This window comes from Cotesia typhae, unplaced genomic scaffold (assembly GCF_013202065.1).
Source record: "Cotesia typhae breed Kobodo isofemale line unplaced genomic scaffold, CoteBio_Ctyphae contig_44, whole genome shotgun sequence".
NCBI classification, from domain to species: domain Eukaryota; kingdom Metazoa; phylum Arthropoda; class Insecta; order Hymenoptera; family Braconidae; genus Cotesia; species Cotesia typhae.
The window spans coordinates 1,911,190-1,929,343 of NW_027423753.1; the positions used below are offsets into that span (position 1 = coordinate 1,911,190).

The window sequence follows — 18,154 nt, forward strand, 5'->3', positions numbered from 1 at the left end:
AAATTTTTTTTATTAAAAAAATTTAACATTTAAAAAATTTGAAAAACTACAAGTGCAAACTTAAATATAATGTTTTTTTTTTTTTTTTTTTTTTTATCATAAATCGGTAGAATTAGTGAATATGGCTCTAATGAATTAACGATCTAGTTGTATCGCGTAATCGCGGATTTATTTTTCTTCTTCTGGATAACGATTACAGTGATTTTATTGAAATAATTTGCAAGATAAATAAAAATATTTATTTAAAGAGATGTTGCCAGATAAATGTAACCTCGTCCCATTTGTATCCTTAAATACATAATTAGAGTATTTATAATGGAATTTTTTAATTGTCTGATTTTATGGACATTAAAAAATTAACGTATAATTTTAAATGCACATTAGCGATTTAAAATTTTTTTACAGACGTTTTTGCCTTTGCGTATAAGTCACGTTAACAAAAATAAATAACTATAAATAATTTGACAGAGCTGAGTGAGGTATGAGTTTATAATCATTTAATTATTATCAGAAGTTGTACGATCCGGTCTACGAACTGGCACAAGGTGCACTACGGTGTTACGTAACTAGATCGGCATATATATCGCGTTCAACTTAACTTCTTCCTTGGCGATTAAAAAGACGCTGGTTCTCGGTCAGGGGTAAGCCAGAAAAATAATAAAAAAAAAAACTCTCGAATACTACAATGTAATAATTAATAATAATAATTGTTATTATTTTTTTTTCGATACTTAATCCTTGATATTTTTTATTATCAATAATTAATAAATGATTAGTGATTGAAGGGTATTTAATAATTAATAAATCATTAGCTGGAGGCCCGACACCTGATGCATGTTCACTGTTCTACATATGTAATGTATCGATAATTTAATATTGTATAATTGAATGGCGATGGTGATCATGAGATATGCTTCCACGGATTGTTACCACTCAATCCGACACTCACTACCGCAAACTAAATAATTAATAATAAATTAATCTAAAAAATTAGTTCGGAAAAAATTGGTATGATAATAATGAGGCTTTCTAGAACAACGCGGCCTTGATTCTGCTCTATTCCACGCCCACATCCGCGCAATGTTCTGGGGAATGTATATCCGGTACCAAATCGATCCATTGATTGATCCATTTGATCGATCATTTATTAAAAATTATTCAAAATATTTTTTTTTTTTTCAAATAATCATTTATGATTTTTAAATTTTATTTAAAATATATTTTAGATGCAGAATTACTAACAAATATTTCAAGTTTAAGCTTGTTAATATTAATTTTTTTAAAATAAATAATTAATGAAAAAAATTAGTAACAAATTTTCATAAAAAAATTTTATTTTTTACTAAGTTTAAATTAGCAAAATATCTATTTTTTTATAAGTTATTTATTAACATTACAAGAATACGGAAAAAAATTAAAAAAATGAAAAAAGTTGAAAATTCAAAAAATTAGTAGCTGATAAAGTCGAGGGAAGTCTCAAAAAATTGGCTCGTGACCATGTCCACGATTCCAACCCTCCTAGCAATCTGAAATAAAAAAATTAAAAAGATCATTAATCTAGAGTAACGTCGCTATGGCATGAACTAGAAAAAAGTTGAAAAAAATTTTTTTCACAAAGTGGCGAATTCCTGAAAAAAAAAAAAAAAAAAAAAAAAATTTTTTAACTACTTATTTTTACTTTTTCGAATTTTTTAAAAATACTGAAAATTGAAATTCGGGGATGATCGTAGTTCATGTAAAAAAATAAATAATAATAATAATAAAACGCATATTTCATATATATATATAACATAAAGTAAGTAAAGCATATGTGGTTCGGTCGCATTATGATGAATTTTCCTAAAACCAGATTCTTGTTCCTGTACAAGAGCTATAACTAAATCTTATTCATAAATCTATCAACCATATGATAATAATAATAATAATAATAATAATAATAATAATAATAATAATATTTACAAAAAATTCCCTACTCCTAATTAAATTAATGAATAACTAATAACACAAGTACGCTTATAAAATTTTTCAAACTATTTTATGTAAAACTCTGCAATTACAAAAAAACAACACGTGTAATGGTAATGAGTAATAAGTAATAAGTAATGATCACGATTGATAATTGGGTATGAATTATCATTACAATGTTTTACAACAAACGGTCATTGATTTTAAAATCGCTGTCACGTGGAAAGAACATTTGATACTTCTAGACTTTTTGAAATAACTTGAATAATTACTCATAATTTGTTAATAAAAGACAAGTGCAATGATAGTATTAATATATATGATAAAATGGGCGTAGTAGATTAAAATCTAACCTCGGGCTGGTTGATCTTGTCATCATCAAAGTCGAAGTCTTTTTTTTTTTACTACTCGATCATTGTATCATTGGATTACAATTTATTATTTATTAATTACTATGTAGTTTCAACACGTGATGTCATCAATTATCATCTATCAATTTTTTCTTGGTATTAATAGAAGAAAATATTTAAAAAATATTATTTTTTCAATATATTTAAATACATATATGTAGAATAATTAGTCAAGCATCAAGCTATTAATTAAATAATAAATAAAAAAGATAAAACTCGACAAGTGTGTCGTGAAAAGTCAAAGTACTTTAATGAAAGTTCTATTATATTGTATAGTTATTATTATTCTTGTAGATTTTATGAGAGACTCCATGGCGTCAACTCTATTGAGCACGTAGACCGTAGAATAATAGTTTATTGTAATTACAATTACATACTATTCAATGTTATCTATATCATATGTCACTATTTTTGTTTATTATGCTTTGTTTTATTATTATTATTATTATTATTACTATTATTCAAATTTTAAGCGGGAAATTTAAAAAAATGGTTAATAATTATAATAATAATAATTATTATTATTATTATATTAAAAAAATTTTATTTTATTTTTTTTTTATTGTTGAATATTTAATAATTTTTTTTGAAAAATTTTTTTAATAATTTTCAAAAATTAATAATAAAAAAATTAGAGATCAGACTTTATATTCAATCCTATCACGAGTAAAAGAGCTTTTCTACGCTACTTAACTCGGTATAGTATTTTCTGAGTAAATCCCCATTTTATTACCTTTTTTCCAAGGATATATATAAGTCAAAAAAATTCACTCACCCACATCGTCAAAAAAAAAAAAGAAGAAATAATAAGTAATAAGTCAATATTTCTTCTCACGCTCTCAACTTTTTTTACGGCCATTAAACATAAATAAAAAAAGGTCAAACTTAAACTATTAATTAAAAAGTAATAAAACAAAAGAAGAATATGAGAAAACAATACAAAAGATTTTTAATGCAATCATGATTAAAATTTTAATTATTTTTAAATAAATCAATAGTTTTTTTTGTAATAAAAATCCAATAAATCAAAAGTGTTATTTTATGTTAAATATTATGATTTGTCGTTTGATTAAATTTGACATAAAAAGCGGATTCTATACACACCCCTTTTTGTATTATATCATAAAATCATAATTAGATAACAATAATTAGAATATCGAGAATATTCATAAATGTTTCCAGCTGAATTGACGTAGATTTTTACAATTAGAATTATAATAGCAATACTTATGATCCATGTATGTATTTATTAGTTATATTATCTAGTTGATTAGTAATTATAATTATTAACAATTCAAATGGGGTGATTGCAACAATATCACGCGTAGAACAGATGTGTCGGGTATGATGCATTAATGTGGTTATATATTACGAGGGTAATTGAAAAAAAAATCATAATTAACAAATCGAGAATCTAGAATACCGTGACGTTTGTTTTTATATATTTATGTGGGTGTGTATTTATTTTTAAAATTAATATTCATGATTACATAAATTAATAACGGCAATTATTAATTTATTTTATTTATTCTATTTATTTTATTCCGTAATAATACGCCCAAGAATATTAAATTGAATTATATGTATTATATAAATTCTCTTTTTTTTTTTAATTTCATTTTAATACAAGACTTTAGTCATAAATATAATAATAAGATTTACTCAAGACTATCTCGGGAATTAATTTAATTTATTTTTTATTGTTCAGGTAAGAACAATAAATTTAAAAGAAGAAAAAATCATTTTATCTTTTTTATTTAATAAATATCTATCTTAAAAAGTTACTTTTTATACAGTAGATATTTTTTTTATTAAAATTATTATTACAAAAAAATAATAAAAATTTTTCATTTGTAAAAAACTTGAAAAATTATAAGCGCAAATTTTTTAGAAATATTTTTTAGTTATAATTTTAAGAATTTTTGTAACAAATAAATTATGGCAAAAAAAAAAATTGACATTTAAAAATTTAAAATTTTTAAAAACTAACAAATGTAATTTTTTAAAAATAATTTTTTGGAGAAAATTTATTTGTTAAAAAAAATTAAAAAATTGTCAAGTGACAGCTAACTTTACTGTCATTTTAATTTAATAAATAAAAAAATTAAAAATGTCGGCTCTTTATTATCATAAAAAACGCGCGAAATTTAAACGTGGCGCCACCTGTCGAGTCAAATAAGAACTAAATAAATTTACCAATGGCGGTAAGTAAGATTTTATAGGTCTCTAAAATTTTTTCATGCCACATTGAGCCGAATTGGCTCTGCTCGGTCCTGGGTTAACCTAATTTAACAGTTTGGAGTGACACAAATAATAAATAATTAATTATTAATAATTAACAATTTCTGTTAGAAATAATTAAATATTTCTGTATTTAAATTATTTTCTCATGTCTAAATAAAAATATATATTAGCAATTAGTTAGGCTGATTGATTACACCGGGAGAGTAATCTATTGAATATTGAAAATTGATAACAATTATTACATTGGTAAAAATTATCGCTTGAATTAAAAAAAAAAAAAAAAAAAAAAAATGATTAATTCTCGAAAGCGTGAAGAAAAAATGTGGCCGGGTGTTGTTTCTCGTTTATTACTAAACACAGTTTCACATCCTATTGAATATGCCAAAGTACTGATACGAATAGGACATGAACCAATATTACCTCGAGAAACCACGACGTTGGTTCTCCGAAAGCCAGCTCTGTCACTGCCAAATATTTTTCAGTATGGTAAGTATTTTTTTTTTTTTTTTTTTTTTTTTTTTTTTTTTTTTTAATCAATAAATTAATCAATCAATTTATTTATTTTTATTTTTTTAGTGAGGTACATAAAAGCATGTGATGGCTTTATTGGTTGCTATCGCGGTCTGGTTCCAAAAATATGTGCCTACACTATCAACGGTGTTGTCACAGACAAAATCAGTGATTCGTATTTATTTACCGAAGTATTTCCGCAAGTTCAGGATGATGATGAACACATTGAAGAATTACCTGATGAAAAAAGGTTTTTATTTTTGTTGAAAAAATTATTAAAATAAATTTTGTAATTACAAGGATTTTATTACAGAAAAGCAGCTTACATTCGTGAATTTTTAAAAGATGCTATTTGTAAAGTTGCTGGAATTATTGCTTGTCATCCCTTGGATGTCATTGCTATCAGGATGATGGCACAATTTGTTGGGGGCGAAGATAAATACAAGTATGTTGATAAATCTAATTATAAGGAGCGTAAAATTTTTTTTTCAAATTCACAAGATACAAAGTCAATTCTTAATTATTGATATTTTTAAAGATGTAAGCTCATCCTGATGTTACACTCATCAAGAACTTTCATTTGAGTACCCACATGCATTTTTGATATATTTTTCATATATACATATATATAATATATATATAAATATATAAAATATATGAAAAATTGATGTGGGTACTCAAATGAAAGGTCTCGATGAGTGTAATGTCAGGGTGAGCTTATATCTTTAATTATTATTAATAAAAAATTTCTTCTTTAATTTTTAAATTGATTATTATAATATTTATCAAAAAAATAAAATATTTCAGGAGCGTATTCTCATCAATAATCGAAGTGTACAGAGAAAATGGGCTGATGGGTTACTACTCAGGCCTAGCGCCCCGACTGGTCGCAAACGTATCAACAATCGCCCTGATCAGTTACTCGACGTACCTGATAAACAAATACCTGGTCCACGATCGGGAGTCAATGTCATACGTTTCAGCACTGATGACTCTCCTGTCCACGACAGTTACCTACCCATTTTTAGTGGTGTACAACTGCATGGCTGTCACTAATTCCGGACTAGCAGCAGGTGAGCCTCCACACATGCCAATCTACTCATCCTGGGTGGATTGCTGGAGGCATTTATCAATGACCAACCAATTGAAACGCGGAAGCAGTATGTTGTGGCGTTATTACACCGGTCCGACCGCTATTATCAATGGAAAATTAGTAATGCTCAACAAAACGCACTACTATACATTGGATTAAGGAAAAATCACTCAATTAATTAAAAAAAAAAAAAAAATTATCCTTAATCTTGTTAATTAATTAATTACTGAAGTGATTATTAACTTCTTACTCATTAGAAAAAAAGTTTTTTGTGTAAAAAAAATTAAAAAATTCTTGACAAGAATTAAATTGCTGAAAAAAAAAATTTTTTCGGTTTCTAAATTTAGTGATTTATTTTATAACAAAAATTAATCTTACTGATTATTTAAAAATTATATTAACAATTTAATTATTGTTCTACTTGAGGATGTAGTTAGAGGGGTAAGACATAATCCGGGGAAATTCGTCCTTAACTTCCTCATGAATGCGGTCAAGATGTGTAGGAACTGGTCTGAGCTGTCGAATTTGGTTAGAAACGTTCTTCATTATTTCTTCAGGTACGTTTTCGTCTGGGAAGATGTGCAGACGCTCCATAGTGTGACGACGTTGAAGATTGCCTCTCAAGGCATGGTATACGGCTTTTTTGAAGATCATGGTTTTGTTCTTCTTGTGTAATTCCCACGCAAGGGTCCAGGTATCTCCACTGTGGAAAGTTGTATGGTGGAAGTAGACTCGTTTTTTCCACTCGTCACCTCTCAGGGCGATGTCCTTGCTGTTTATTACTACGACGTGATCTCCAACCAGTGCTGAAATTAATTTTTTATTTTTATTGATACTTCATAATAAATTGTCAGCTGACAATTTGTAGAATTTTTTTTTTAATAAATTATAAAAATTTTTTTGACATTAAATTTTGCTGTCATTTTAAAATTGTTTTAATTTTTTTAACAAATAAACTATAGCAAAAAAAATTATTTAAAAAATGAATTTGTAGAAATTTTAATAAATTAAAAATGCAATTTTTTTTAAATAATTTTTTTTGTTAAAGAAAATTAAAAAATTGTCATAATTTAATTTTATAATTTTTTAATTTTTAATTATTATAATTTTTTAATTTTTAAATTCATAAATTTTTTTTTTTTTTTTTTTTTCAATTTTAAGACAATTTTTTAAAAATACTTTCTTTTAATAAATCTTATTATTTTTTTAAGATACTTACAATCAGCAGACACTTGACAATTTTTTTATTTTTATTAAAAAAATAAACTAGATAAAAAAAACTTACTCATTGGTGCGTAAATTGGTTTAGCTTTTCCCTGAAGAAACGGTACCAAGTAAACAGCACTTTTGTAAGGATCTTGCCATTTAGCATCATAGATATGCCAAATTCTTGACATTGAACCCCATTGCTAGATCAATAATATTTTAATTAATTTTACCAGGTTATTTCTATTAATAAAAGAAGAAATAAATACCTGTGCTCTCCTTATTAATGACATAATTATTAATTATAAATTTTCTTATTTTTTATTGAACCCACTAGGTTATATTGACTCACATGGAGCTTGTAAAAAATATTAATACCGGTTTGATTGGTGAAACTCAACACAGATGGCAGCACGAAGCAATTCCAGTTTTTGAAAACTTGAAACTGTCAAAAAAAATTAGTATTAATAAAAAGTGTTTTTTTTTTTTTTTTTTTATGACACTAGACTTAACACGCTCGCTTCCCTCGCCTTCATTCTTTTAAAAATCCCACCACTCAAAAATCTCAGTCGACAAATCAACAACCGAATAAAATAGTCACAGAAGTGACGTAAAACGATACGACATCCGGCCATCAACTTTTTAGAAGAGGATTAAAGTCAGCTGTTACTTGATTAATTTTTAATTTTATTTAACTATTAAATTAATTAAATGATTAAATATAATTATTAAATAATTAAAAATAATATAATTGGAATTTTTAAATTTTAAAAAATAAAAAATGCAATTTTTTAAAGATAATTTTTTGGAAGAAATTTTTTTTTAAATAAAATAAAAAAATTGTCAAGTGACAGCTAACTTGAATATCATGATAAATAAATTCCGAAGATATCCGAAGTGATTTCAGAAAATCCGAATATATCCGAACACGAGTTATATGTTTCAGTAAATCGGAATATAAATACTTATTTTTCCGATATAAAATAAAAAATTATAATTATTATGTACTTTAAAAAATAATTATGTTAATAAACATTATTAAAAAGCACTATTGCTTTAAATTAAAAAAATCAGCATTAATTATTTAATAATTGATCAAATAATTGGAGTTATTGTCTCAACTGGAGAAATGTCAAACTCGAAATTAAATGACATCAATAATAAACACTTATAAAAAAATCAATGTCTTATCGATGATAAATAGTTTCATTTTTAATAATTTATCTTCACAGCTATAATGTTAATAAAATAAAAAAAATGACATTTAAATAATAAACAAAAATAATTAGTACTCAATAAAATGTAAGTAGACTATTTATAGGTTATATTGATATATATTTTGAAAGGTTTAATTTTATGTAGCAAATACCATCTTATTATTATTTATTTCATTGAATGTATGAATTGCATAATTGTAGTAATCATCAACATTTTTCGAGTTATCAATTTTATAAGCTATTGATTTATTGTTACTGATTTTTTATTATTTTATTATTTTTTTATTTATAGACTCTAATGACTAGTATACATAGAAAGGTAACCTTTATTATATCTTTATTTTATTATTTATATTATTATTTTTATTTTAGGTAAATAATTATTTCATTTCATTCAATCAGTATTAATAATAAAAATAATAAATTTAGATGTATGATTACAAGGGCGATGATAAAAATAAATTAATAGAAGAAATGGATTATGAGTACATGCCATTTCAAAAAGAACGTGACATTCACAACCGATGTTGCGGTGGTAAATTTTGGTGTATCAAGGTATTAATAATTATTTATTTATTTATTTATTATTATTTAATTATACACGGAAAAAAAAAAAAGATGATACTGGATATCATGCCAGATTATACTCAGTGATATCTGGAGTAAAAACAAATTTCAGATTGTAGCTTAAAAAAAATCCAGATTATAATGTGTAATATCTGGATTATACTCATTGTAATCTGGACTATACTCACTATAATCTGGATTATACTCATTATAATCTGGATTATACTAGCTACTATCTAAAATTTTTTTTTTTTTTCATTCAGTATAATCTGGGATGATTGCATTTTTAATTTTAAAAATTTTCTACATGTCAATTTTTATTTGCCACAATTTATTTGTCAAAAAAATTCTTAAACTTTTATTTTCATTAAATGATATTATGTGATTTAAAAAATTTTTAATTGATACAGGATATTTGTGGAATTATTTGCGCTATTCTAACATGGCTGTTAATTATTTATGCGGAATTTGTTGTTATGGCAGTTATATTAATCCCTACTATAAATACAGTATATTCGAGTTTGAATATGGCAATATTTCAAACTCTGGCATTTTTAGCTTTCGCTTCGCATCTTAGGACTATGTTTACTGATCCTGTAAGTAGAATTTTATATGTTCAATGCATTTTTTTATTTATTTATAATTCACAAGTCACAGCAGTTATATATTTATAAACATGATAAAATTTTAGGGCGCTGTACCAAAAGGTAACGCTACCAAGGAAATGTTACAACAAATGGGATTTAGAAATGGTCAAGTAATATTCAAATGTCCAAGATGTTGTTCTATAAAACCTGATCGTGCTCACCATTGTTCTGTTTGTCAAAGGTGAAAGTTAATTCATTATTATTATTATTATTATTATTATTATTATTATTATTATTATTATTATTTCCCTTTTTTAAGTATAATAATTATAATAACAATAATATCAAAAATTTTAATTTCAAAATATTTTACATTAAATTTTATTTTTATAAAAATTATAAATAATAAATGCAACAATTAAATAAAATCACTAATTAATTAAAAATATTTAATTGCAACAGATGCATAAGAAAAATGGATCATCACTGTCCATGGGTGAATAATTGTGTCGGTGAAAATAATCAAAAATATTTCGTCCTATTCACTGTAAGTCTCAGATTAAAATATTTATCAATAATGATGATAATAATAATTATTATTAAATAAAATAATTATTTTATAGTTTTACATTGCCGGTATATCACTGCAATCACTATTTTTATGCATACAACAATTTACAATGTGCGTCCGGCAAGAATGGCGTGACTGTACGACATTCAGTCCACCAGCAACAGTTGTATTACTATTATTTTTAACATTTGAAGCTCTACTTTTTGCTATTTTTACGGTTGTTATGTTAGGAACTCAACTACAAGCTATATGGAATGACGAAACGGTAATTATATTTATAATTACTTCCATTTAAGTAATTACCTCTTAATTAATAATTTATAATTATATTAAAAGGGCATTGAACAATTAAAAAAAGAAGAAGCTAGGTGGGTACGGAATAGTAGATGGAAATCTCTTCAGGCTGTATTTGGACGATTTTCTATTGCATGGTTTTCACCTTTCACATCACCACCTAACGCCAAAACTAAACTCGATTCTTATTTATATTCCGTATAATTTATAAATTATATACATCACTTATCATCAAAGACTTTACTTTTCATCTTAAGTAATTGTAATTATTTTTTTTTTAATATTTTCAAATTGTACATATAAAAAAAAATCAAGCGAAGAATATAAATCGGAATTGTCAGTCTTGTTTAAACTTTTGTTTACATCAAGCTAATTTTAATAATTCAGGGAGCGAGACATTTTTTTAACGAGTCCTGTTAATTTTTATATTTATAAATTTTATCGTAATTAATTTAAATCAGGAGCAGCCTACTCAGGAGAAAGAGAAAAGAAGAGAAAAAAACTTCTAGTTAGATTTTAAAATAATTTATTTAATTTATAAATTTATAATTTTTAAGGGCTCGTTATACATTAAATTAAAATACAATTTTATTATTTTTTTTTTTTTTTTTTTTTTTTTATACTAAGTCCAGAATGGAGAACATACACTAAGACTTAAAGTGTACCTTTTAATAAATAAAATTCAATTACAAATTATATGTGCCTCAGGTTTTTAAAAATAATTATTCAATTTATACGTAAAAACACTCATTGTAAGAATTATTGTATAGTTAGTTTTATGATTGACCAGATTAGATTGAAATTGTTATTTTTTCTTAAATAATTTTTATAAATTTTTCATTCAACTAGATTTTTTATTTAGCTAGTTTTTATTCAATTTTTTTTATTATTTACACTTAGAGTGTTAATTGAATTAGATAAAAAAAAAAAAAAAAAATAATTATGATGACATTCCGCAAATATCTTCTTCCGTTTTTTTCGTTTAAGAAAAAAATACTTAAGAGGTAATTGAACAAGGTTAAAAATAATAGTATATTACACCCCTTGGGAAGGAAAATAAGAAAAGCCTCAGATCACATGTAATTGTTGGCCGAGGCGAAGCCGAGGTCGACAAACATGTGATCTGAGGTTTTCTTTTTTACTTTCCAAGGGCTGTATACTATTTTTTTGTCCGACGAAGGCGGAAAGCGGCAACTTTGTTTAGCGTAGCGGGACGAAAGTTGCCACTTTCCGCCCGGAGGGCAAAAAAATAAATTAAGTGTCCATTATCTATTAATTTTAAGAATAAGAATAATACAATTGGTGTTTGAAAATTTGGTAAATATTTACAAGTGGTTACATATTTACAATTGTTTGTTTTTTTGGGTATTTAAAAAAAAAAAAAAAAACTATATCAAAAACATTAAAAAAAGATAGAATAAAAATTTTATTTAAAAACATGAGAGCCAAAAATGTTTCCAACTTTTGAAGGTCAGACGTCAATTGTAAATATTTACCAAAAATTTTATTATTATTATTATTATTTTCAAAACATTGGCATTTTTTTATTTTAAACAAATCATAATAATAATAATAATAATGATAATAATAATAATAATAATAATAATAATAATAATAATAATAATAATAATAATAATAATAATAATAATAATAATAATAATAATAATAATAATAATAATAATAATAATAATAATAATAATAATAATAATAATAATAATAATAATAATAATAATAATAATAATAATAATAATAATAATAATAATAATAATAATAATAATAATAATAATAATAATAATAATAATAAAATATACTGTGACAATTTGTGCAATTTAATGCAAAGCATTACATGTCTAAAAAACGAATTTTCTTTAAAAAAAAAAATAAATATATATATATATATATATATTACACTAAATGTCAAATTATTTATGACAAGTAATTATTTATTAAACGATTATGTATTTAATAAAACAAGGTGTACCTATTTATAAAGACATTTTTATTGTTAATAAGATAGTTTTTGATAAAACCATATTTATTGAAATTTATTCTGAAGAAAAGAAGAAAATAGATAAGTGTATCAAGATTAATGATACAGCCGGATACAAAATCTAAAATTGAATTTTCTCACGGTAGAATTAAAAAAACAAATACAAACTGACTTATTAAACTGATTATTAATCAAGTGATAAATTAAAAAATATTTCAGGCATAATAATCTAGAGTTTTGATTTTGAATAAAAGCAAAAAAAAAAAAAAGAAAAATGAAATGAATGAAGAAAAAAATCGATATCAGGGGAGAGTGTGTTCCTATTTCAGATCTATGCACTTTCATCGCGTTCCGTTTGAATTTCTTATGCCGTGTTGGAGATCAAGTGGTGGCAAGCTTTTTCATATCAAATGTCGAATTACTTGGTCACTTCTATACAACGACATACAAGGTCATTCGAGCGAGTGTTTCATTTTTTTTATTTTTATTTAATCATTAATATCTATCTGTACATTTATAAGCTGTTATTTTGTGTTGTAGATGCTTTGGTAAGCTGAATCGCTTCAGCAGAAACTGGACAACAGCCGAGTGAATACATGCCTAAGAAGTATCTGAATAAGTAGTCGACTTTCACTTTTATTATAATAATAATAATAATAATAAAAGAGCACCAACTCATACTCACACTTATAATCAGTAAGAATCATTGGTAGATAGAGTTGCTGTTAATCCTATAGTATCACTAAAACTATATCACCACAAGTTGTTTTATCACTACTTTTTATTTCCGTAATTCCGCAACTTATTTTTAATAATTATTGGACTGAAACAATTTATATCAGATTCTTGATCTTGTCGAGTTCACTTACTTCAAATTATTTATCTGACATTATTCTTCTACCAGATAAATACATAGATAAAGACATTTAACGTCGAGGATTGAAATATGAAGTCGGTAAGTACTATTGCAAATAATATGATTGTTAATGTTCATTAATATACTTCAATTGTGGATAATTTTGCAAAAATTTTTCTTCCCAAAGAAATTTTTATATTACATATTTTTTAGTTAGACATTCTCATGGATTTCTCTTGGAATTTATTACCAATATCTATTTCTTCTTTATTTAAGAAGCTATATGTCAAATTATTTATGCTAATTTTTTTCGGTGTTCTACCGGTCTACTTCTTGTGTATTTATATTCATGAGTTTTATCAAGATTAACTGTTATATTTTATTTTATTGAGACAATATATTTATTATTTTCATTTTAATTACATTGTTTTTATTTCTTCTTTGTTTTGAGGAACTTTTAGTGATTTTTATTGAATTACATACACAGAAAAAAAAAATTTCTTGAATCAAGAAAATTATAAGGAAGGCTGAAGTTATTTTGGAGCAAGAAGAAAATTTATTGGCTTAAAAAATGTTTTCTTCTTTGAAATTTTAAAAGAAGAAAATGTAAAAATTTTTTATTTTCTAAAAATTACATTTTTTTTTTTTTACCTAAAATTAAAATTTAATAATATTGCAAAAATAAAAAAACATCTATCAATTTTTTAATAAATTAATTATAAAAAAATTCTACATTTAGAAATTAAAAATAATTACAAGTGCAAATTATTAAAAAATCATTTTTTTTGTAATAAAATTTTTAAAGAATGTCAAAAAAAAATTTTTTAATTTTATATTTTTAAAAATATCTAAAAATTTAATTTTTTTCTTAAGAATTAATTAAAACTAGCAACCTTGCATTTAAAAAAAAAATTAACACAGATATTATTTAAAATTTTTATGTAATTCTGAAATTAACTGACATTTAATCACTTTTATAATTTTTTTAAACAAGAAATAATAAAATTATATAGAAATATTAAAATTAATAAATGTAATTTTTTAAAATAATTTATTTGTTAAATAAAATTAAATAGTGTCTGCTGAATTAAGAATTATGATTTTTATTAAAAAAAAAAAAATTTTTTTTTAATATTATTAATAAATTTTTTTAATAAAAAATTAATATATTAAATTGTTCAATTTAAAAAATTCTAAAGTGGAGAAATCTTAATTTAGACATAATTTTTTTTTTTTCACCGTAAAAAATTACATTATAAATTCCATCGAGCAATTTTCTAAAAAAAAAACCCATAATTTTTCCAGTTTATAATTCTTCTTCTCCTCATAATCGGACTCATCGATGCGTACGACCCAAATGACAAAGATCTAAAAACAATTCTGCTACCGGATGGCGAATTCGAGGCTTTTTATCTGAAAGGCCCGCAAAGTGAAGAAGAAAACGCGGCCCGACCGTCTCACTTACACGGATCTTTCCACGCATATCGTCACCCGGCGCTTGTAAATGCCCCAAACAGCGCAGCTTATGGATTTCGCTTTGACGGCAAGCGACGATTTAATTACGACTAAAGACCATTACTCATAATAACAAATAGAGTTAACTACAAGGCTAGAAAGATTTTGCCGGATGGATGCCTCTGAGAAAGATTAATCACGTTGGAAAATCTAGCAGTCATATCAAGAATAATAACAGCAGTAAGATGTACCAAGCTTGTAGCAATTCACCTTTATTTTTTTGTTTGTTCCATATAATCAAACAGTATGGGCGTTCTCAACTTCACCATTAACTATCCTATCTCAGAAGAGAAGACTACTACATATATATAAGTAGTTTTCATGTTGAATTTATAAACGTATCATTAATCGAGACCTAAACATCTATCTTGATCGATTCCTGTTTTCATCCAACTCAGCAAAACCGTCCTGTGGTTTTAACTCTACTTTTTTTTTACATTTTTTTAAGCCGTTGGTTATTATTTTATTGGGATTAGTATAAATATTCATTTTTTATGCGGTTTCTAAATTTCTATTGGAAAATAAATTTAATTTATATTTATAGTGTAATAATATATCACAATAAAATTTTTAATTTTTTGATTTGTCTTCAATAATTTAGATCTAAAAAATTATTTATAAAAAATTGCATTAATAATTTTTTAAAGGTTCTAAAAATAGAATTTTTTAATAAATTTTTTCTACTGTAATTTATTAATTGAAAAATGATCAAATTTTTAAAAATTTCAGCAATATAAAAAAATTGTTTTAAAGAAGAAATAAATGACTAAATTTTAGGATGTAAAATTTAATAATAATCTTACTTACAATTTAAAGTAATTAATTCTGATAAAATTTGATTAACGTATCACAAGTTATAAATTAACTGAAGACAAGTGTTGATTTTATTTATAAGTAAATTTTTAAACTAATCAGCAGACTAGATTTATAAATATATTAGTAACATAAATAGCGACAAGGTGCGCATTAAATATTAATAAAGAGGACAAATTATAACTATTAAAAAAAATAATAAATATTTTTACCCAAAAATAGAAAAGGAAACTTAAGTTATGCATTACACATAGAATATATTAAATATGGTGCAAAGTATAGATAAGCTTCATCGAGAAAATTTGCTAACCGGGAGTAGAATGTAAATTGCAGATGTGCGTGAGAGTAAATTAGTCCACCTCTTGACACATATAATTAAATGATAGAACGCTTATAGATTGGGATTTCTCCGCGGAAAAGAATTTTTATTTCCGACATTAAAATAAAATGTTTAAGACTTGATAACTTAATACACCTATTTGTATCTATATCCGTCATCTTAAACTATTTCAGTTAATCAAAAGCATTTAATTGCTTTTGTTAGTATATATATGTAATTAAAAAAAGATAAATTCTTAATCTTAAAATATATAAATAAAAATAAAAACGAAGAAAGTAGTCAGCTAAAGAATTTTCTTCAAGTTGACTCACGAAGCCAGTTGTAATAAAGATAAAATATTGGAAATTTAAGATGGTCAAGTGCATTAAAGTTTAAGAATAAGAAAAACCGGTGTCCTTCAATGGCTTTAATTACTAATCCCTCTTGATTTAGTTAGCAAGTGAAGTTTATTTATAGAAAGCAGTGTCGAAGTATCAATCAAGGAATGCACGCGAGTTTCTATAATTACAACTTTTTCGTATGTACATACTGTACTAACTGAAGTAAAAACTTATTGCTGTCCTTATTTGCTTCAAGTAACAATAAATTAATAAAATAAATAAATTACATGTTTATTGTAATTTATATTAAATATTCTGGATAAAAATGTACTGTACTTTCTTTAATATTGATGTTTTTAAAAATATAAGCTCATCCCGATGTTACACTCATTAAGAGCTTTCATTTGAGTACCGACATGCAATTTTGATATATTTTTCATATATACATATATATAAAATATATAAATATATAAAATATATGAAAAATTTATGTGGGTACTCAAATGAAAGGTCTTAATGAGTATAACATCGGAATGAGCTTATATCTTTAAAAATGTCAATATTTCACTAGATACAAGGTCATTTCTTAAATATTGACATTTTTAAAAATATAAGCTCATCCCGATGTTACACTCATCAAGACCTTTCATTTGAGTACCCACATGCATTTTTATATATTTTTCATATATACATATACATAATATATATAAATATATAAAATATATGAAAAATTGATGCGGGTACTCAAATGAAAGCTCTTGACGAGTGTAACATCAGGATGAGCTTATATTTTTTGTTTAAATCTTTTCTTCTTATTATAAATTAATTTCTAATTAAAAAAAGGTTATAAAATTGTAAGAACTTTTTCAATAATTTATATCTTCTTTAAAACAATAAAAATTTTTTATCAATAATAAAACAAAATTATTCTTTTTAAAACCTTTCTTCACTACATTATAAGTTAATTTTTAACAATAATAATTTAATTAATTTTATAAAAATAATCAAATTCAAAATCCTTAAATCTAGTATTTTTAAAAATAATTTACGATATTTTTTTTAAACCAATAAAAATTTATTAGCATGAACTAAAATGTTTTTGTTGATATTTTCTTCACATAAATATCGAAGACTAAAGAAGCGATAAATTTTTAATTTATTCTATCCATCCTGTAATTAATATTACATATACCTTTTATGATAGCGAAGATGCCACAGATTTTCTGTAGCGAAACGTATTAAAAATTACTCAAATAAAAGAACAATCTAAACCGAGATCGGTTGGCCTATAAAATCATTCACTAACATGTGAAGAATATAAATGCAGGAGAACAAAATATCCATCAAACAAAATTTATTCATCATAAACGTCAACTGGCTATTCAGAATCACCGGTTCATCTTAAACAATAATTAAAAAAAAAAATTTCAAGCATTTCAAGCATCGATAGAGTCTGATTGGTGATTCGTAGCGAGTAGGCATATGTAAGGGGAAGTAGGGATATTACCATAAATGTATTAGAATGAGAAAATACATGATACTAGGTGGAAGATATATAGTACAAGTGATAAGTGTACTACATATACTTATACCGCGTATTTACACACACAAGACAAGTTTGCGGGTAAATGAGGAAAGCCTTTAAAAGACTTGAGG

General features: G+C 24.4%; 4 protein-coding genes across 5 annotated transcripts; 3 read left to right on the plus strand and 1 right to left on the minus strand.

The window, feature by feature from the left end:
- Window positions 1–4,656: 4,656 nt before the first annotated feature.
- LOC141528823 (mitochondrial carrier homolog 2) lies at window positions 4,657–6,526 on the plus strand. The gene is made up of 4 exons (XM_074245074.1): window positions 4,657–5,105; window positions 5,196–5,379; window positions 5,443–5,574; window positions 5,937–6,526. The coding sequence occupies exons 1-4, from the start codon at window positions 4,910–4,912 to the stop codon at window positions 6,379–6,381; spliced, it is 957 nt and encodes a 318-aa protein (XP_074101175.1). The 5' UTR covers window positions 4,657–4,909; the 3' UTR covers window positions 6,382–6,526.
- A 21-nt stretch (window positions 6,527–6,547) lies between these two features.
- On the minus strand, window positions 6,548–7,856 carry Mrpl13 (mitochondrial ribosomal protein L13). Its single transcript, XM_074245077.1, has 3 exons — window positions 7,698–7,856; window positions 7,508–7,631; window positions 6,548–7,028 (listed from the first exon to the last, which is right to left on the minus strand). The coding sequence occupies exons 1-3, from the start codon at window positions 7,719–7,721 to the stop codon at window positions 6,640–6,642; spliced, it is 537 nt and encodes a 178-aa protein (XP_074101178.1). The 5' UTR covers window positions 7,722–7,856; the 3' UTR covers window positions 6,548–6,639.
- A 584-nt stretch (window positions 7,857–8,440) lies between these two features.
- LOC141528824 (palmitoyltransferase ZDHHC3) lies at window positions 8,441–12,064 on the plus strand. Of its 2 annotated transcripts, none has more exons than XM_074245076.1 (7): window positions 8,441–8,730; window positions 9,018–9,200; window positions 9,623–9,808; window positions 9,904–10,040; window positions 10,262–10,346; window positions 10,423–10,635; window positions 10,707–12,064. In XM_074245076.1, the coding sequence occupies exons 2-7, from the start codon at window positions 9,075–9,077 to the stop codon at window positions 10,866–10,868; spliced, it is 909 nt and encodes a 302-aa protein (XP_074101177.1). In that variant the 5' UTR covers window positions 8,441–8,730; window positions 9,018–9,074; the 3' UTR covers window positions 10,869–12,064. The 2 variants fall into 2 exon arrangements, with proteins under 2 accessions (XP_074101177.1, XP_074101176.1); XM_074245075.1 differs by lacking the exon at window positions 8,441–8,730 and adding an exon at window positions 8,938–8,964 and having other exon boundaries at window positions 9,075–9,200.
- A 568-nt stretch (window positions 12,065–12,632) lies between these two features.
- On the plus strand, window positions 12,633–15,598 carry LOC141528728 (uncharacterized). The gene is made up of 3 exons (XM_074244934.1): window positions 12,633–13,105; window positions 13,195–13,609; window positions 14,816–15,598. Exons 2-3 carry the CDS (start codon window positions 13,601–13,603, stop codon window positions 15,077–15,079), a joined length of 273 nt encoding a protein of 90 aa, XP_074101035.1. The 5' UTR covers window positions 12,633–13,105; window positions 13,195–13,600; the 3' UTR covers window positions 15,080–15,598.
- Window positions 15,599–18,154: the final 2,556 nt, after the last annotated feature.